Below are 21,325 nucleotides of genomic sequence, written 5' to 3' on the forward strand. Positions count from 1 at the left end.
AGCCCTCATTTGTTAGAAAATGAGCGATTTGTCCTTGAAACAGTAACAAGAATTGCTTGCCATTTAACAGTCCTGTCTAGGCATGATTTTTCAGCTAGTAACACACAAGACACAACTTGAAATGTATACAGCTTTCTAGTTCAAAAAGCTATAAATAAAATTTCATTTATTTTTCTGTGAATCTGCCTTTATAAATGCTGGCAAAGGACTTGTAATTCCAATATGTTACTTTCAGCTTGGTTTTGGTATTTTTTTTTCCTAGCTTCTCCTGAAATGTTTCTGAGGGTTCTCTGAAGCAGAAATTGTGAAGTTTAAGTTCTTTCATTGCCTTTCTTCAGTACTTCAAAGAAGAAATGTTGCATATATATAAAAAAAAGTGGATTAAGACCTCTGTATCGAAATGTACTGAATATCTAAAGAAATGAATATGTAAAACCTAATAATGAAGGAATGCTTATATCAATGAGACATGTTAGTTGATAATATCTAAGGACTTCTGGGGTGCATGAGAAAATCTATAGCTGCAAACTCCATAGCTTGCAAACAGAATTTTTTACAGAATTTTTCAAGGGTGGTTGTGGTTTTGTGTTTTGTTTTTCTTTTTCTTTCTTTTTTTTTTTTTTTTTTTTTTCTTTAAAACATTACAGTTAACCAGGATGCATGTAAAACCTAAAGCCACTGGAGAAACTAACTGGCTGCTCATGGCTTAGATGGGTGTACTCTTCACTGGGTAAAAAACTGGCTGGAGGGCCAGGCCTAAAGAGTTGTGGTGAATGGGGTTAAATCCAGTTGGCTCCTGTCACAAGTGGTGTTCCCCAGGGCTCAGGACTGGGACCTGTTCTGTTTAACAACTTTATCAATGACCTGGACAAGGGGATTGAGTGCACCCTCAGTAAGTTTGCAGATGACACCAAGTTAGGTGAGAGTGTCAACCTGCTTGAGGGTAAGCAAGGCTCTACAGAGGGATCTGAACAGGCTAGATCAATGGGCCAAGGCCAATGGTATGAGGTTCAACAAGGCCAAGTGCTGGGTCCTGCACTTGGGTCACAACAACCTCATGCAGCGCTACAGGCTTGGGGAAGAGTGGCTGAAGAGCTGCACAGCCGAAAAGGACCTGGAGATGTTGGTCGACAGCTGGCTGAGAATGAGCCAGCAGTGTGCCCAGGTGGCCAAGGCCTACAGCATCCTGGCCTTTATCAAGAATAGTGTGGCCAGCAGGACTAGGGAAGTGATCGTCCCCCTGTACTCAGCACTGGTGAGGCCACATCTCTAATACTGTGTCCAGTTTTGGGACCTTCACTCCAAGAAAGACATTGAGGTGCTGGAGTATGTCCAGAGAAGGACAACAAAGCTGGTGAGGGGTCTGGAGCACAAGTTTTTTGAGGAGTAGCTGAGGGAGCTGGGGTTGTTCAGCCTGGAGAAAAGGAGGTGGAGGGGAGACCTTTTAGCTCTCTACAACTCCCTAAAAGGTACTTCTCTCAAGTAACAGGTGATAAGACAAGAGGATAAGGCCTCAAGTTGTGCCAGGGGAGGTTTAGATTGGATATCAGGAAAAATTTCTTCAGAAAGGGTTGTCAAGCATTAGAACAGGCTGCCCACAGAAGTGGTGGAGTCACCATCCCTGAGGTATTTAAAAGGCATGTAGATGTGGAGCAGAGGGACATGGTTTAGTGGTGCACTTGGCAGTGCTGGGTTAATGGTGGGACTTGATGATCTTAAGGGTCTTTTCTAATCTAAACGATTCTATGATTCTTTTTAAAAAATAAATCAGAATGTGTTAATTAACATCCAGCTTTACTCAAGCAAAATAGAAGAATCATTAAGTGGATGAAATATAACAATGAAATTATTTAAAATTAGGTTGAACTATTAGTTATGCACATTCATATTCCTCAGACGTGTTTGCAAACAAGTAGTCTGAATTCTTCATGAGTTATGCAAAACGCAATATTGATGGTTTGTTGCTAGGTTACAGCCTTTCTAGCTGTGCCTAATTAATGCTCCTGGAGAAGAGGAGAGGGAAGAGCAGTGAACGTCTTGTTCACGTGTGATTCGAAGGCAAGCAATAGTTTCTAATACTTTCTGCTCTCCTTCAGGGCTGCAACCAAGGATTATTTATATTCTGAAAGAGTACAGTTTAGTCTGTGTGAATCTTCAGATGCAAGAAGTCTGATATGCGAGTAGCTTGCGTTGTCAGTGATAAGCTTTAAATTGCTATGGGGTTGAAGAGCAAATCGTATTTCTCTGGGTGGCTGTTGCAATTTGTTCCATAGAGGCATAAAACACATAGTGCTTCCTGTTCAAAGTACAGATGTGATAGGTGTAAGGGAGGCTGGCACTTTTCCAGCTCAGTTTATTTATCAAAAATATTACTTCTCTTAAACGAGAGATTGTATATACTTTTTAAAAGTTCCCGCTGCCTGCTGCAGGTCTTTAGTGTTTCAAGAGCTAGAGAGCAGTGCCTCTCCTGGCATTCTGCCCTGTTTATAGAGCGGACGAGCTGACATTTCACTTCTGCAAAAAGAATCTCATTCCATTCCTTCTTTAGAAGGAGGTTGTTTCAAGAAGTTCACGGGATGGGGATTTTGGTCTTTTCAACTGACATTTTAAGTGCTGAGTAGTTCCTTGTCTCTGTGGCAGGACATACTTGAAATCTTCAGTGCTTAAGGACAGTTGGTTTGTGTAGAATAAAGCCTAGTGTGATACTGTGCTGCCTTTCTTTGTTTTGGTTTTACCAAGTGGTTATTACTTGACTGATCAAATAATATTAAATTTGTTGACATTAACATTGGATGCTATTTTAGAAGAACTGTAGGCTTAAAGCTTAGTTATCCCTTACACACTGGTGCTTGGTAGAGCCCTGGTTCAGTAGCACAGCAGCCTCAGGGAACGAAAGAATTTTTTCTTGGGAGTTCAGTAGGTTACATGTTTCAAAACCTTCACTTTATCAAACTCTTTATGGCCTGTAGGGCTGTGGCTGTACTTGGCTGCTCCTTCAAGGCATTTCCCAATGTCAGACTACAGTGGTGGCCAGAAGTTATCAGAAAGAAGTTAAGAAGTTAACAGAAATACAGATAAATTGGCTAGAGGATTTTTATTCTTTTTTAATTGCACTAACAGTGGAAAGAATCTGAGCTATGACACTGGTCACAATTAGTAATAGAATCACAATTTATATTGAGTGCTACGATTGGGTGTAGTACTTATAAGTAGTGCCCTGCAGTCTGCTGTAGTCTGTTTTATCTTGTGCAGGTGGGTGTTATAACTATTAATAAATTCACTTTTTTTCCCAAGTCACCTTGCTTTCTCTTACCGTGTCTGACAGGGAGCATAAAGTGTAGGGAAAAAAAACCACAAAACCCCCATGCATAACACACAGGATTGCACTTGGTAACTGTCCTGATTTGACTGTGCCTCTAGAAGTTACTCAAGGGGAAAAGGAGGACGAAAGAGTATGGATGTGCTCCTCTTTGAGGCCCTTGGGGACTGCTGAGAAGCAGACAAGCACTGCATCTTCTCCTGTGCCAGATGCTCTTTCCTGTTTTATTGTTTGGTTGTTTTTTGTTTTTATCCTGTCAACCTCTGTATTTATACAGCTCAGGAAAATGCTGATCGTGTCATGGTAGGTAATAATCTAAGAAAAGAGGGGTGTATTGCTGGAAAGGCAAAAAGAGAACATATAAGAAGAGGTGAATAGGAACAACAAGTCTGCCAAGGAAGTTGTCTGCATTCATCTGTGTTCAGTCTGGATAGTGTTGAAGAACTACACTGTCACTAACTTGCACCAAAAGGCAAAGTGTGGGTTAGAACAGATGCTATTTTAAATAAGATGACCTGGGCAGAAATCAAAAATAAATTAAAGTGGAAAATACCAGCTTTGTAAAATGTTTTTGTTTTTCTGGCTTATTCTGGTTGTGTGAGTGTGGAGATTTAGTAACAATCTGAAAACTGTTCTGAATTGCATAACATTAGAAAAAAAAGTATGATAATATTATATTTAGTAAGATTTTATTTGAAAAACAAAACAACCAAACTACTAAGCAGTGAGGCGGTTGCAATTCTTTCGTTTTAACAACAACTAAGCAAAGTTCCACAAAATGTAACACAGAAATTGGGCCAGAAAATCTATAAACTTCTAGCTTTGGACCCGTGTCCACATAAAAACCTAATTTCATAAATATTAATAACTTTCTGTAAAATATATGCAGCCTATCTAGACGTAGCAGAGATTCAAGCAGTAAACTGCAATATGTGCTGAGCTTTTTCCCCAATTTTTTTTTTAATTCAAAAGATCGTGCAGACCTTTAGTGACGGTTTACACTGCAGTGGATAGCATTTGTTTACAACTCAAGACAAAGTTGCAGTCTGGGTTAGTGTGTTGGCAGACACAGTGCCATTGAGGGGGGACAACATGCCTCTGTGTTTATAACAGACTTAATCTGCTCACTTTTAGATCTTTGATTTGGATTGGTTGCTCATTGAGGGTCATATTTGATCAAAACCTTTGTTGATGCAGTTCTTAAAATACTGCCTCCCCCCCCCCCTCCCCCCGAGATGGCTTTTAAAGCAGCTGAAGAAGCTTTTTTATTTGCCCTGCTTATTAGAATTTAGATTAATTAAGTTTGTAATCAGATTTCAGGCATCGTGTTCCAGGCCAGGGATTTCTCTTACTTTGTTTCAAACGTCACTCCCAGGGCAAATTCTGCTAAACTGCATTTTCATGCTTTGCTGAGAAATGATTGCAGGTTTTGATTTCCATTACAGAATCATTAATATTGTTAATGAGAGTTCTCATGGATAAGCGCACTTAAGGAGGATCATCCCTGGGAATTGGGGGTATTATAGTTTGAGCATTTGTTAATTAGATAGAATTGGCATATGTAAGACTGTCAGATATGAGGTGGATTTATATGTTTATTTTTGTTTTAAGAGTGACTTTGGTTGTAGTGACTTGGGTTGTGGGATTTAAATTGGAAGTAATGTTGATTTTGTCGAGACAGGGGTTAACATTCCGATTTTTTCATCAGTTGCTGTATTCATAAACCAGCCTGTTCCTCTGTATTGAATTCTGTCCAAATTCTATTCTATAGTATTCACTTAGGACTTTTGCCTTCTTTTAATGAAATTGATAGAAAAGTCCTATTGCATCAAGTGGGAACAGTATCTAGTCTAAAACTTCAGACTTATGAATATTGTAAAATCAGCTCTGATGTCCTCTTGCAGATGACTGAGAAACATTTCATCAGAGCTCTTTTGTACTTCCCTCTGGTGGTTAGTGACTGAATATGAATTTCTTTTTTTATTCTGACCACCTGAAAGGCTTCAAGATTGCACATCCAGCCAAGTGAAAAATGTTTTTGGAATCCTTGCTTCACTGTATTTTTTTGAACAATAATATTTACAAGTCCTTGGGATTACCATACATGCTGAAGATTCTTTAGTGGTTTTCTGTGGAAGATTCCTCTATTTGTCTTGCTACATAAAAAGCAAATGGTTTGTAAAAGTTAAAGTTGCCAGATTGCCTCAGTGTAGAGAATGGATGGGAAACTCACTGATTAAAGATTTTTCTGTGAATGGGAGAAGAATTAGAGCAGAGATGGAGCTTTTACAGCATTGAAGATATAATAGAAGGACTTAATCTGAACTCCCTAAATGTGCTCTGCACCACTTGAAGAAAAAAGTGCAAATACTTTCTAGGAGCCAAAATACGCTGCTGAAACTGATGATACTGATCAACGTCTTACTGATGCTTAATGGATTTAGCCGATTGTGAGATTAAAACAAATTAACTCTCACCTAGATTGTTTTATTACTTCTCTTTGATATATGAGTTCCCATCATTTTTCTCTCTGCTGTCTTGAGAACCACTAGAACTAGAAGCCAGTGAATTTATGAACTCAGTGAGTTCTGGCTTTCAGACAGCACACAGTATTATACTGCCCTAATGTGTAAAATAGGCCACTATAGTCAACGTTTGCAAAAGCAGAAAGTTGGCACAACCACCAATGATATTTTAAGGACTGGTTCTAGGCCTGTGATTTGGAGGGAGAACTATTGTTACCTTTGTTTAAAAAGAAAAAAAAAAAAAGTTGCCTTAGTTAAATTCTTTGGGATTGTGTTTTTTAGAAGGTATAGTAGACTACTGAAGTTTACATGCATTTGTATTCGTTATTGTTGCATAGAAATTAAGGATGAAGCTGTTAGTGTTCTCATAGGCAAAAATCAGGAAAGATTTAGTGTTCAACTTGCAGAAGCAGGAGCAAATTCAACGAGAGTAATGAGAAAAGTATGGTGTTTTGTAATTACTGATGCAAGGTCAGATTGTACAGTAATGTTGAAAGGGGAAAGAGAAAAACCCAAGTACTCCATGTATGCGTTTAGTATTGATTGTGTTTTGTCACACAAAGTGCTGATGCAGAACCAGAAGAAATTCAGGCTTTGGTAGTCAGAGCTTCCCCCCACCCCCAGCCGTGTACTGGATCAGTATCTGTTCCATTTTATTGCTGGGTGGAAACAACTGGAGAAAGCTGACTCATATTAATAGACCAGTCGTCCCTTCCCTCCTGGCGCCTGCAGCTTTGAGTGACAAAGGAGAACTAGGTGTGGTGGCCTCTCCTTCACCCCGCTCAATGTGCGAGGGGTAAAGGGAAATTTTTGCTCCCCGTCCTCCTGTCGCCTTTTGCATGGCTTTTACATGGGCGGGATGTTTTTTTGAGCCTTCATTTTTAACATTGTCAAAGTAATCCACTTATGTGTGATGCCCATCTCTAGTAAATTTTCAAACTTGCATGCGTACCTGTCTATTCCTTCTACTTTGAACTGTTAGTGGGGTACATGGAGGTTTTTTTAAGTACCCTTTATGACTCCAGGAAATATTCATTCAGGAATTGATCTGTTGATTAGTGTTAAACAGTTCCATAGACATTTTTGCATATCTGATCATAAAATTGGTCTCCTAGATGCTTCCTATTTCAGTTTGAAATTATAAACAGCACGTACAGAAGAAATGTTCATCCAACAATTCAGGATCTGTTGGGTGAGAAATATGAGAAAAATGAAAAAATAATTTTAGTGAATGAGATTTTGTGTTGACTAATGCACTCTTAGAGTGTGGGTGACCCTGCAGAAAATCGGAGACATTCTGAAAACCAGAGCTACCCTGTTGGGCAGACGTCTGTGTTACATGATGTGCTCAGGTGATCAGACAGATTACAAGCCTTTCATTGAACTTTTCTGCAAAAGTCAGTGTAAACTATACAGAAATAACATCATATAGGCAGATCTGATATGAAATTAAAAATTAACCAAATAAGAAAGTCGCCCATGTGTGCTGTATCATCCTGTTAGTCACTATCCCTATAATCTTTTTGGATATTTCTTTTTGAGGTACTTTTGTTGCTGGGGTTTTGGCGTGGTACTTTTTTTTCGCCTTTGGCCCTTGTCAAGTATGTGACTTCAGAGGAGGGACACTTGAGAACTGATAGTCCACGAAAGCAAAATAGGTTCAGTCTTCTTTTTCCTTGCGGTAGCCTTTGATAACTAAGGTGGCAGGATTTGTAAATGCCAGCTGAGCAGATTGCAGGAGGAGAGCTCCATTACCACAACAGTCTCTTTTTATGTTTCTTTAAAATCAGGGCAAGGCTATCTTAAAATTAATCTGCCACTTCTGATGTAGCTACTGTTAAGAAAGCAGGACAGGTGTAAAATGATAATGGTTGCTCAGTTCGGCACATAGGCCTGCCTACTGTGTTCTGTGCCGATAGCAGGCAACACAGCAGCATTGCTGGAGGCCTTGCTAAAAGGGAATTACTATCGTCTAGTCTTGTGTTTGGGAGGACATGAAATTTTTACAAGATTTTCCAAGGTATTTGTAGAGTCTACCCAGACTTAAGATGAAGTGCTTGCATGGTACATCCAGCATTTAGGTTTAGAAGTGAGGCCTCAGTAATTAACGAATTTATTTACTCCCAAGCAAGTCTCCTGGCTGAAGTAGAGAAGTGCAAAAGGTGTAAGGAAGTTGTAAAGCTATCGGTTTGCTTTCAAGAAAACTTTTATAGATTGTATGTAATGCATGTATATTTTCAAATTGCAGTGCCCCTCCTTTTTATCCCAGTTCTGAAGACTTTGACACTTGATAAAACCAATTTCCACACTGACATCTGGTGGTAGTTCTGAAATGCTGTGTTGCTTGAAATGCTTGAATGGGTATTTTGCAGGTCTAAGCATTAGTTGCTACCCCCTCCAGCCCTTCTGAAGTGATCTTAATGACATCTTAACATTTCAGATGTTCATCACCTTTATGCAGCTTCCTACAAGGCAAAGAAAGTAATGAATAAATGAGTAGTTCTTCAATATTTTTCTCATTTTGCTCAGCTAGTATGATGCATTAAAAAAAAGTGTCTGGAGTGTGTGAAGGAAATGGTACTTGAGTTAATTCCTTTCCTGTAGAACTTCTGCAGAAGCACGTTAGCATAGTTTTATTGAGGTCCTGTTTTACTGATGGTGTATCTACAGATGTTGTGTGGAGTAAATGAGCTCAGGAGAAGGGCCACATTACACATAGTCACATTATGTGAGTTTTGGACTCATTATCCAGAGTCCAAAACCAGCTGCCATGGTGATAGTTTGACTCATCCCAGCTCCAATCCCAGTCAGGACTGGTGTGTCTCAGTGTAACAAACAATAAAATCCATGACAAAGCCCTTTGAGATTTCCACAGAAATGGTTGCAAGGGCTTGCTCTGTCCCTCACCCTGACACGTATCAGGTTCATTTTAAATTTTATTTAGCCAATGGCTCAAAACAGACAACCTGTAAGAGTGACTGGCTCAGGAAAAGGAAAATGCAAAGTTTTATTGTGCCATGGCTCCGTGAATCCATTTAATATTCCTCTCTCATCATATAGGTTACACCACATCACGTACCCTTTTGACACATACATACTATGCCTGTCCCTGTAGAGTAAGCTGCTTACAAAAATAGATCTGTGTTTCCTTCCCAGTGGATAAAACTCGAGTCCCTCGTTTTTTATTTAGTTCTGGCTCAGACAAGCTCCTGTAGGCTCAGCAGACAGATTTTTATTAAGTTTGTGAATTGTGTAGCTGTTCCTTACATGGTAATACATTTTATGTGTGTAAAATTGAGCTAAGCGCTGCTTTCCATTGCCAGAGTAATGGCAGCCGTTGGTTGGTCTTAATGCTGCAAAGGTTTGCTTCAGGTGTAACTTTTGTTTTCTTTTCTGTGACATTTCTCCGTGAAGCCAAATAAGCACATTAAGAAAACTCAGTTAAATAATTCATTTGAGCATATAGATAAGAATGTTTCACATTTAAGTAGCTGCTCATTAATATGAATAATGGTAAACAGTTGAAGAGTTTGGCATCTGAATCAGATAGTTTAATATGGTATAAAATTCACTATAATCAGTGATGAGTAAAGAGGGTCATTCAAGTCCCAAAAGACTGTGAATTGCTCATTATATTTAATCTTTTAGGCAAAATAGCTTTTGTGAATAGTGCTAATTGATCTGATAAATCTCAAAGGATGTTGGAAAGGAAATTAAGTAATATATTGTTTTAATATCTGTAATGCATAATTGCTGAAAACTGTTGTAGTAATTCTGTTTTTTGTGGCTTCAGGTTAGCCTCAATATGTTTATCCGCGTAAATTAACACAGATTGTAGAATCGGTGTCAGTTATTTTGAACTTGTATTCATTTTTACTTATTCATTTATTTTAGCTTGTTGCTTACTGTCTTTTTACACACTTCTGCATATTTATTGAGCATTTTCTAATTATGTTTCTTTCTATTAAACAGGTATTATTGAGACTGCAGATCGCCTGGATCGTGAGACTACTTCACATTACTGGTTAACTGTTTATGCAACAGACCAAGGTGTTGTGCCTTTATCATCATTCATTGAAATCTACATAGAAGTTGGGGATGTTAATGACAATGCTCCTCAGACTACAGAACCAGTTTATTACCCAGAGGTCATGGAAAACTCACCTAAAGATGTGTCTGTCATTCAGATTGAGGCATTTGATCCAGATTCTAGCTCAAGTGAAAAATTAACCTACAAGATTACAAGCGGAAATCCACAGGGATTCTTTTCAATAAACCCCAAAACCGGTAAGTACAATACCGTGTTTTATTTTACATATGAATGAATCAACATATTTTCATAAATATATAAACCAGGCAAAACCAAGGTCTTTGGTTTAACATTGTAACCGTGCTTTCACAACAGTTAAGAGTTAACCTGGTGTCTTGGGCTGTGTCAATATTAGGAAGTTACACAAACAAGTAGAAGAGGATTTTGAGGGTGAAGCAGTTGGTTCAAAGTACTTGACAACCACATCATGGGCATTTTGGGAAGATTTACTTTGGAGTAGCTTCACAATAGACTGGTCAATGCCCTTTTGCTTTTGTAGTGCAGTAAATATACTCCTGGAATACATATTTTAGCTTATTTTCACCTGAACTGTTTTTAGCAGTCTCAGTCTTCTAATTTTCACGCCTAGGGTTTTTTTTGTCGTGCTTTTGTGGTTTGTTTCCCCCCCGACCCAGGTAGTGTTAGTCTAAGCAATGCAAGCCATTGATTAACTGCAAACTCACTTGTCCAACAGTCAGAAGGGAGTATCTTTGTAAGTGACTGTTGCTGTTGTAAGAGATACAAAATCTGGAAGATAATTTGCAGGTGTGGTTCTTACATAAAGTAAAGAAAGAGTCTGAGTTCAGTGGTTGTTTGGAAAGCTTCAGAAAAAACATACTGAGGTTTTAATGGGAAAGTACAAGAATAAGAAATGAGTGACCTTTTAGTAACTGTGAGTTACAAATACTGAAATGTGTGTAGGGCAGAGAGACAGGAAACATCAAAATAGATCATTTTAACTGAAAATACACAGCAATTTTGAAAACAATGTAAAGGTTGCCTACCATCCCTTGCTTCTGAATGAGCATAGAGAAAATAATATATATTATATTAGATGTTTTTTCCACTGATCTTTCATAATGGTAAACAAGGGTTTGGTTTTAGTTAAATAATATTTTGCTGGGTTGGGTGCAGCTTAGCTTTTCATATGTTGCATTTAGGTACTATTTCACAATATAAATTACAGGAGATGCTTCCGATTCATTCAGCCAGAAATTTCTTCTCAGAATCCAGAGATTTTTAGAGTAGTGGTGCTGTAGAGATGTAGAGAGTGACTTTAATCTGTAACAAAGCTAGTAGTAGAAGGGAGCAATAGAAGCCTTATTCATTTAGCTCTTGTTCATTCACGGAGGGAATTTCAGGGGACTTAAAGGAGCAAAAATTGGGTGAAAAATATGTTTTGAAGGCTGGGTTGACACCATGGCCTCCGTTCTGTTTCATAGTTGTTTCATCTTAGGGTATGAAAGACTTGTGAGCTGTATCAGCTGTAATTGCTGTGTCAGCAAAGCTCTGAGCAAAAACACAGGTATGTTGTTTGGGTTATTTCTGACGATAACTTCTTTGTCAGCACGTGCGGCATCTGCTTGTGAAGACATTGCCAAGAGGGACATATGCAGTAGCTGTAGCAACAGAAGATCTTTAGAATGGTTAAAGCCTATTTCTAAATGCTATATTTACAGAAGCATTGATTTTAGAACAAAGGCAGCCTAAGAAGTAAAACAAGAGAAATTCAACCCCAAAGTCTTCTAAACTGAATGCAGAAACTCTGTGTGTGCATGTGCTTTATTTCTTTGTACTTCTCTGCTTACACATGTCACAAAAGAAGAAAATTCCCTTTCATCTGTCTACTTCCTCACCCTTTCTGTTTTTGAAAAGAACTGTTTGCTGGCTACTTTGATATTTCTTGTCATCTCAATCAGTGATACTGATAAAACTGGGAGTAAAATTGCCTGTGAGTCAGGTAGAAGGAACTGCATGACTGCAGTGCTCAAACTGCAAGTGAACATAAATTCTATCTACATTCATTTACTCTTTAGTGTATAATTTGCCAACTATTTTTGGTTACTGTTTCCTTATTTTTTCTGTAGCTCGTTTTCTCTTCTTTCTTCTGGTCTTTTCCTACTACTCTCTGCCTTCTTTATTGTTATGGGTATGTTCCTGTGCAACCTGCTCTAGGTGGACCTGCTTTGGAAGGGGGGTTGGATTAGATGATCTCCAGAGATCCCTTCCAACCCCATATCATTCTGTGATTCTGTGATTATGCAGCATTTTCCAAACTTTTTTTTTTTAAAAAAGGCACTTGCATGCCTCCCTTACCTAAGTTTTGAGATGAAGAAACATCTTTATTCCTATTTAATGGATAGAAAAATTAGGACAGTGGGAGACTGTGGCTTGTCTTCAGAGTTTGTAGTTTTCCACATCAGTGGCTTACTGCTGATCTTATTTATGTTAGAAAGGGAGCTTGAGGGAGCTCAACGCACTAGATGGTGAAGTGATAAGGAACACTTAATAGAAAGCTAATAAAGATTTTCTGTCAAGAGAGTTTCTTACTTGGCTTTGTGGCATGCGTACTGTAAAAGCAGGCAGTGTGGTCCAGAGTCCTTCTCAGCTCTGTGTTAAAGGGAAAAAAGTCTCAACAAAACTAAGTGAGAATAATTATTCAGTTATTTCAGAATACAGACACTGAGAAGAAAAGAATCTCACTCTGATTTACATTCAGCAGGATATTATTTTTTTTTTTTAGAAATATAGTTAAAATTACAGGAATAGGTAAATTAATTGATGCCTATTACTGTTAAAATAGTAATGCTAGATAGAATAAACACAGAGAGGCGGGGAAGAGAAGAGGTGGGCAGAGGAGAAGGGAAACCTCTTTGTTTGGTTTCTCTTGTGTTCCCAGTACGTGCTCATATAAGTTTAATGAATATTAAATAGCTAGGTCATGTATATTGTCTTCCTATTATTTAGGACACAAGATTTCATGTGATCTAACGGGCTGTCTTGGTTTTCCTGTACGTGTTTGGTTTGAAACTGTCAATCTGCAGTAGACGCTCATGTAGGGATGAGTTTTGACTGAGGTTATCAGGATCATAACTTCCCCACTCTCTTCTTCTGTCTATTAGAAATCAAATGCGTTTAACCTGAATAGATCTTATTTGGGGTGAAAGCACTTTCACTAGGACTGGGATGTTAAGGAGTTGAAAAATCACTTTAAAAGACACTAGTTTTTGTTGTAGTTACAACAGTGTATTTTATCTCCCTCAATTAATTAAAATAGGTCTCGAATGAAGAGTACATTTGACTAGAATTAGTGGGATCAAATCCTGTCTTGTTTGCTTATGGAGGTATGTTCGCCTTGTTGGACCTTGTGAGGCTATTGCACTGCAAGGTATTTGTCAAAGAAGAGAAACCTTCGCAGGGCCCCAGGTTTCCCTCTCAGCCAAAGGGGAGATAGGACTGGAATATGAATTGAGTCTTTAACCGTATCCCATTATAACACTGGAAGTGGCAGAGTATGAGAGTTAAGCGTGTGTGATGTTGTTATTTCGGGCCACTGTGCAGCCCTGAAGGCAAATTGAGGACTGTAATGGCATTCAGTCCGAGTCAAGGAAAGGCCAGAGTTGGGATTCTTAAAATATGTGGCGAGTGCTAAAAATATGTTCCAGCTGATACTATGTTATTGTCTCCTCTCCAGGTCAAGGATTCATCTTTTTCTGTCTCTTGATAGAATTTAACACTATGGTATTGTGGTCCACGGCTAGAACTCCCACACGTAACAGTAATATAGATTATAAATAGCAATAACCTATGTCAAATAAAATACCACTTTCTGTTCACCGTGTGGCTAATTCATGTCTAGAATTTTATAGGCTCCACACTATGATGTGTGTCTTTGTGCAAAAAATTTTTAGATGGTGAAACTGACTGACGTGGACCTACGTAGAACAGAGTTCATCTTTCACAGAAAGAAGAAATTTCTTTTCATGACAAGAGCTATTGATTGACTGATGTGTTTATCAAAAATACTACTAGCTGAAGCAGTATCTCTGTGCTTCTTACAGTGATCAGTTTCTGAGTACCCCCTTCAGTAAAACTTCATTGGCACTTAAAAGCATCTCTCTTATTTTAGAGTAATTGTAAAATAACTTAGTTAAAGAAACATTGCTAAGCTTTCTTTTGCACGCAGAAATGCTGTTTCAGTTTTTGGAGCAGGATATATAACACAGTACATCACAGGACATTTTGTAATCTTTTTGGATATACCTGGACTTCCATTAAAGCAAATTATATTTAATTTGCTTTAGTTTTGGAGTCTCCATGTAATGAAAAAAGGCTGCTGTACACATGAGTTGGCCAGGTGGAATAACAATAGTTATTGTAATATTTGCAGGAAAAAAAAAATAGAGCAGAGACTAATTCCACAACTTTAATACTCAACCCAAACATAACTTTAGACAAATATGTAAGTTATGACAACTAATTTATATCTGCTTAACTTCGTGCAAAATAGCTTATAATTAAATACAGACGTAATTGACAAAAATGATGGAGTTCCAAGGCACTTCAATAAGTTTAGGTGGAAGGAGTTGGAATTGGCAGAATTTGATAGCTCTTCAGAACACACGTCCTGGGATTCTATGGTTAATCTCAGCACTTAACCCTAGAGCTATTGCACTGAGGAGCAGAAAAGATTTGCGCTTTTAGCAACACTCACGTGAAGGAAGGGATTATAGAAGAGTAAAGAAGTTCTGGGGTTTGTGCTTTGGAGCTCACAAAGTACAAGTTTTTTTGTGGTATGTATAATAGAAAGTAGTTTAGTAATTTTTTCACTGTTTATTGTGGGTGTCATTTATTTGCTTGTTCGTGTTTTTTTTTTTTTTTCTTTTTACATTTTGTAATTACCTTGTAACAAGGCCAAAGACTTTGAAACTTAATTATCAAAGTATTCTTAGTTACAGTGTTCGTGTTTCATTGGATGCATTTGGATATGTTTTGTCTGAGAAAGCAACAAATGGACAAAAATGGATGCTTTGAGGAAGGAGTAATGAGCTGTTTCACTTAAAAAGTAGTTGTTCAACTCCAATCTAGTTGCAGGACTGAAAAGTTTTACATCTCACTGATGTAAACTCCATGGTTGTATTTACAAAGTACATTTGAATATTATATTGTTTGAATTAAATTGCTGAATTTTAATTTTTTTTAATTTTTACACAATCATATTGAGTGGACCAGATTTCTACTTTTTCCATCTTTGATTCTTTCATATTATAAGGTCTTAATTTACTTTATTGCTTTTGAAGAGGAATGTTGGAAGCATGAGAGTTGGTAGCAGGATTACAGGAATTCTTAGAGAAAGTGGAAGAGGTACTTGGTATGGCATCCACTAATAATAGCTGATAATACCCTTGTATATAAGTGTACATTTATGAGCTGTTTATGAATTTTGATCATATAATTTCTAATCTGTATTGGATTAACCATGTAGAAATGGATCTGTTAGTGCCAAATCAGGAGAGAGTTATTGTATTCATGTTAAGAAGAGCTTTCAATCAAAACACGTAATTTACTTCTGTCTGAGACAGGAGAGTGGGACATGCATTAAATACAAAATACAAGGGGTTTGTTGTACCTGGTAAGAATTGTAAGGGTAGTATGTAAACTGGCTCCCCAATTTAAAATGTCTACTTACAGTTCCTCAGAGTGCCATCATAGTGGGCTAGAACAAAATTCTTTTTCTATCATCGCTTCCTGTGTTTTGTAGTTTTCTTCTATTTTTCTTCTTTAAATTGTGGGTTTGCAAACTTGATGTGAAATTGGAAGGAAGGTATTGGGCTTTAACTGATCAACAATAATGGCTCAACAAGTCATATGTAAAAGATGGGCATTTAAGAGGTGAGGAGAACATCGTTAATTGCTGCAGAACTAGAGCCATTAGACTGAACTCTCTAAACAAAAGGAGCTCACTGAATTCCCTTAGGCTCTCTATCTGTTTTTGTATGGATGGAAAAGTTTTGCCATGCCTTAATTTTAAAATATGGCTGCTACTCGATACAGCCTTTGTATAATTCATACCTCAAAGATTGCTGAGGTAAGGTGCCTGAAAGGAGCTTGTAGTACTGTACACAGACGGTATTAGACTTGTATACTGTAGACAGTATATGCATTAGAATGGCAAGAACTGCATTTGCATACTGAAAGGAGATCCAGTTCTCCTTGGTATTTCTGAGCAAGAAACTGGAATCCTAACCAGGTATGAGGGAAGACTCTTGTACTTCTTTTTGATTACCTTGACCATGTATTCAGGCCAGAAATAATTTCTGATCTTTTTGCCAAATTGGTGTGCTTGTTTCCACTCCCCTAGGGCTTCCGCTACATTTATTGTACTGACTCAATTTGGCTTGGGGAAAGGCTCAGGACTGGGTAGTAAATAACACTTTGTCTAGAAGCCTTGCCTTACTTCAGAAATTAAAAACAATAATACCAAATAAGGCAGGGATTTACTCAACATCGCTCTGTATAGCAGTTTTAAGTCAGATTTGTAGAAATGCTGAGTGCAAAAGTATAGCTTTCTATGCCTTTAATGCAGCCTGATACAAAGATGATGCACACCCCCAAAAGCTACACTTGGCTTCATAACCTGGACAGAAGAATGACAAAACGAATTTTGAGTGTTAATTTCCCCGTATTTCAGTTTTGCAGGTATAAAATAGGAATAATTGCACGACATAATCGCTCGGGAGTGTTGTGAAGATATATTCATTCATATTTATGAAGCACTTGGGTATTATCATGAGAATGCCAGGGACATTCCTTTGAGGAAACTAGTAATCCTGTGGTGTAGGAGTTAGGCCATTAAGATAAGGCTTTTCTTACATAGGGAATTTGAGCAGAAGCATTGGGTAATTGCCCATTTCAGAACCCACTGTATCCTGTCCTCCCAAGGAGGCCTGAGCCTGTGCGCCTTGGTGCACACATGCAAGACAGTCAAGTTAAGATGATAAAGCAGTCTTGGCTCAGGATTTTCCTTGTTTGAGTGACTAAATCTGAAGACAAGTGTTTGTCTAGGATTTAATATTATTTGACATAACTTCTGCTCTTACTTTCTTGTTTTTCTATGCTCTTACCACCTCAAGTGTTTGAAAGTACTTAAACTAAATTGATCCTGTGGCAATTTAGGATTGTGACAGTTTTTGTTTCATAGATTATACCACATTTGAAAACACGCATTGCCAAATTAACGACAGCCTTCAAATTAGGTGCTGATTTAAAGATATTTTTATATATGCAATCCCAAAATAGAATGCTATTTTAATATAAAAAATTTGTTCTGTCAAACAGTGTGATTAAAATTTTGGTAACACCGAGTCTGTGGCTCTCACTGGCTGTTCATCTCTAGTAATTGTTAGAGCTTTGTGAAGTTATAAAATGCTAATTGCTCATGGGCAAATCATCTACCTCACATGATTTTATCATTTTACACTGTTTGTAACCTTTAAAGCTGTATCTTTTTGTGTGTCTGTCTGTCTGATTTGGAGACCGAGTGAAGTGAAATAGGAAATGGATACAGCTGCAAACAACTTCCATGGGTTTCCGATAACACTGGGGAATTGCTTTGTAAGGAAATGAAGGGCCAGTGACCGCACAGTAGTATTGGCTTCATTTTAACAAAGGAAACCTTTGTTGTTTAACTACTTGTGGGTTTTAATCCCATTTGACCTAATATTTTAAAACTTGAATAAAACCAGTATTACTACATTGCACAGTAATGTGATTTAAAGTTAAATAAAAACCCAAACACTGAAATTGTTCTTGTTACTTGTGTAGTGTGCAAACAGTGCCAGGCTCAATTATTGTTAATTCATCTCTCACAGCTCGAAGTGTATGTAGCAGCCTCCATGTGCCCAACTGTTAACCTGTCACATGCAGAGAAAATAAAGTATTTGATTACACTGTCTTTAGAAAAGATTTTTTTTTTTCTTTACCTTTACTGAAAATGTGACCAGAACATCACATTCAGATGAAACTCCTGCAACTAGAGATGGTTACATGAGTAGACAAAAGTTTGTACAGACATACATTTGGAAAGAGAGTTTAATTCTGAAAAAAAAGCTACTTTTATTTTCCTTTTAAAATATTGTTTAAAACACTTGAAGTGCTATTGGACTAGTGGTCTTTTTTGCAACTGGGAAAAAAGCTTATATCCATTAAATTTCTAATAACATCTTCACATCCACTCACTGTACAATATTTAGGGATTTAGCACTTGAAAAGATAGAAAATTTGCTATATTATAGGCACACATTAAAAAAAAAACTATTTGCAAACATTTATGTAGAGGCGACTTCTTTTGAATTTTAGGTGGTGGTGTTGGGGCTTGTTTATTTATTTAATTTATTCTCTTACATCTCTTTGGAAAAAGAGAAATGGTAGGAGCAGGGAAAATAAATGGGAAACACAGCAAGTCCTTCCCTTCTCCTTTTTCTGTCCCTGGAACTACATAAAAACTTCAGGTCACACTCTGCATGATCTATGTTGTAAAGCAGGACTTAAAAAGAAAGTGAGGTTTTCTTTCAATTTTTCCATATTCTGATGCAGAAATGGTGATGGAAGCAGACTCCCTCTATATCGTATGTTCTTTTGAGCAGGAATATATAATGTGCAAAACTATAATTCTATCCAGGGAAGAGATAGTGATCAGATACTGTTGTAAGCCACTTGCATAGTACCACCTTCACACAGTATAATGGCTTTCAAAGGTTCCAGTCTTACCTTTGTGGGCTCTCTGAGTAGTGTAACTTAATGGAGCATGTGTATATAACAACACTATAACATTAGTATTGATTAATTTCCTATTAAGAGAAGATTACTCAGAATTAATGCCTTGATTCACATCTAGCTTGGCTTGATTTTTGAGTGATGAAAATAAAAGATCAATCCCAGCAAAAACATAGCTCTACATGATGTAATATAATTTTTCTATCTGAAATGTTTACAGTGGGGTTGCAGTCAAAGGCTAACTAGGAGTCAGCTATAAAATTCTTCTTCAGCTTTTCCGAGAGCCGAGACAAGACCTTTGGCTGCAGTTTAGGTGATCATCTGTCATGGATGTTGCATGGAGGTCTTTACAGATGGTTGTTACAAAGGCAGTTCCCTCTAAATCAGTAGATAAAAGACTGCAGTGCATTCCAGACTTGTTCTAGTAGTATTCGGTCCTGTAAATGCAGGAAATAACATGCAATTAAAACAAAAGAAAAGGAAAAGAAAAAGAAAAAAGGTCATCATCATCATCACATAAATCTTCAAATTCTCACTTATAAAAGAATGTTTTAGGGTTTAGACGTATAGGGAGTTAGGGGGCCTCAAAAGAAAGCCTGTAACAGTTTTGTAAATATCCTGATATTCTTAGTGTCATTTGAACAACTTTCTTTGTATTTTTGTAAATACATGTGTCATCCATAAACCATTCTTAACATCAAAGGAGAGAAAATAATAAGGACAGTTGTATCTAATGCAGTTGTTACACTATTGCCTCAACTTTCCTTTGATGCGAAAGATTTAAATGAGTAGATGAAGAAAATTCCAGGCATTTTATTTGTAGGCTTAAGGCTACCTAGAACCCTGAAATATCTCAAAGTGCTAATCTGTACTTCATTTATCCATATACAGAGAACACTGGAATAAGGCAGTTCTTCTTAAAAAAGAAAAAAAAAAAAGAGGGAATTGTTTTTATTCATAGTGTTAGAACATACCATGTTTTTTCTGGCATGCTAATCTCAGTTCCTGCCTCAGTTCCTTCAAGATAAAAACTTCTACATCCAGTCTCAGGGCTGTGATAAATGTTGAATAAGCCTCTGCCAAATCACATTTTTCATTCATCTTTTTCAAGTCCTTCAAAAACTTTCTGTATTTCAACAATAGAAATATAGTTGTTTGTTAACTTTTTAAGGAGACGCATTATTGAATCTGTCTACATTTTCAAATTTAAAGAATGTAATTTCAAATTAATGGCCAGTTCTGAAGTTGACAAAGCAAGACCAACCGTCTCTTGCAAATGGTGAGCTTTCTTAAGGAAATCTTTGTGGTTTGGATTAATAAAAAAACAAATAGTGAAACAAATAAACCATATAGACACACACACTCAAACATAAATTCCAGTGATGAACACTTGGAAGGTGAATTTCCCCCTTCCATAAGCCATATCTTCAAAATTTGGAGGGACAGGATTTTGTCCAACAGTCAGTTAGCTAGTTTCATATCCATTCTCTACAAATTAGTTAATTAAATATTATTTTTCACATTTTTATATTTTAAAATGTAACGTTAGTTAAATAAAACATTGTGACTTTCTCAGATTAGTCTGTCTTTCATGAATTAATAATTTTATCTCGATTAAAAAGAACATTTTTAACATTAAGATATATTTTGTGTGGCTGCTTACTCTTGTGCTTTGTTTTGGGTTCTTTGGTGGCATCAATTACTAGTATGGTGTTGAAATGGAATTCTGAGCTACATCTAAGTATGAAAGACTAGTGTTTTGTGCTGGTGGTATTTTATGACCTGTACACATTTTGGTCCAGTGGGTGGTCTCATTTTTCTTTATGTAGATGGAGTCTTAGATGTGCTAAAATAACTGAGATCAAACCCCTCCCTTTATGGTTTTGTTTCCAAGGTGGTTATAATAAGAGAGACCACATTTAAAACTAGTAGTTCTGTTCAATTTTCTGGTATCCTGTAGGGTTATTTGGAAACTCTTTTCCCAAGAGACTCTTCCTTATTATAATATGCTAAATACTAAGAAATTTTAACTAGACATTTAAATTTCTTATTTTGCTGTAATTATCACTGCAATTTATCAAAAAGTTTTAAACAGCTGTTCTTATACTTTGAAAAAAAAATAAAAATTCTAGTAGTATAAAACTGTCTATTCCTCCCCCATAATACATTTTCCTGTTCATAGTATTTTATTAACTGCCAAAAAGAGTTCAATAATTTATCCTGTTACTTACAGTCATTCAAAACGAATGCTGTCATTAGTTATATCCTGTGTAATTGCCACCAAAACACTGGTTTATGACTAAAAAACAATCTTGATAGAAACCGTTGAGTTGCATAAGAGCAATTGTGACATCAAGGCAATAGCCAACATGGAAACCTGCCCTGATATTCCTCTTTGAAATCATGTATTCTTAACTCACTGTAATAAATTTTTAAATCTTTGTATTAACATTTATGTTGTTTCTGTAGCGAGGTGTAATTGCAACGTAGGCAGAATTTGACTTTATGGTGGTTGTTATTTAACTGTAACTACAAATCTGCTTGTTGATAAATACTTTCAGTTGACTCAAAGCAAAAAGTTCAAAATTAAATTTTGCATTTCAGAGACAATATTTA

General features: G+C 37.0%; 1 protein-coding gene across 1 annotated transcript in view; it reads left to right on the top strand.

The window, feature by feature from the left end:
* The window catches only part of FAT1 (FAT atypical cadherin 1), a 110,687-nt gene that overhangs the window by 29,268 nt on the left and 60,094 nt on the right, over window positions 1–21,325 (top strand). Inside the window, exon 3 of the mRNA XM_074154465.1 lies at window positions 9,817–10,131. Within this exon, the coding sequence (XP_074010566.1) occupies window positions 9,817–10,131 (315 nt within the window). The remainder of the gene's footprint in view (window positions 1–9,816; window positions 10,132–21,325) is intronic.

The sequence above is a fragment of the Numenius arquata genome, chromosome 10 (genome assembly GCF_964106895.1).
Source record: "Numenius arquata chromosome 10, bNumArq3.hap1.1, whole genome shotgun sequence".
Lineage (NCBI taxonomy): Eukaryota > Metazoa > Chordata > Aves > Charadriiformes > Scolopacidae > Numenius > Numenius arquata.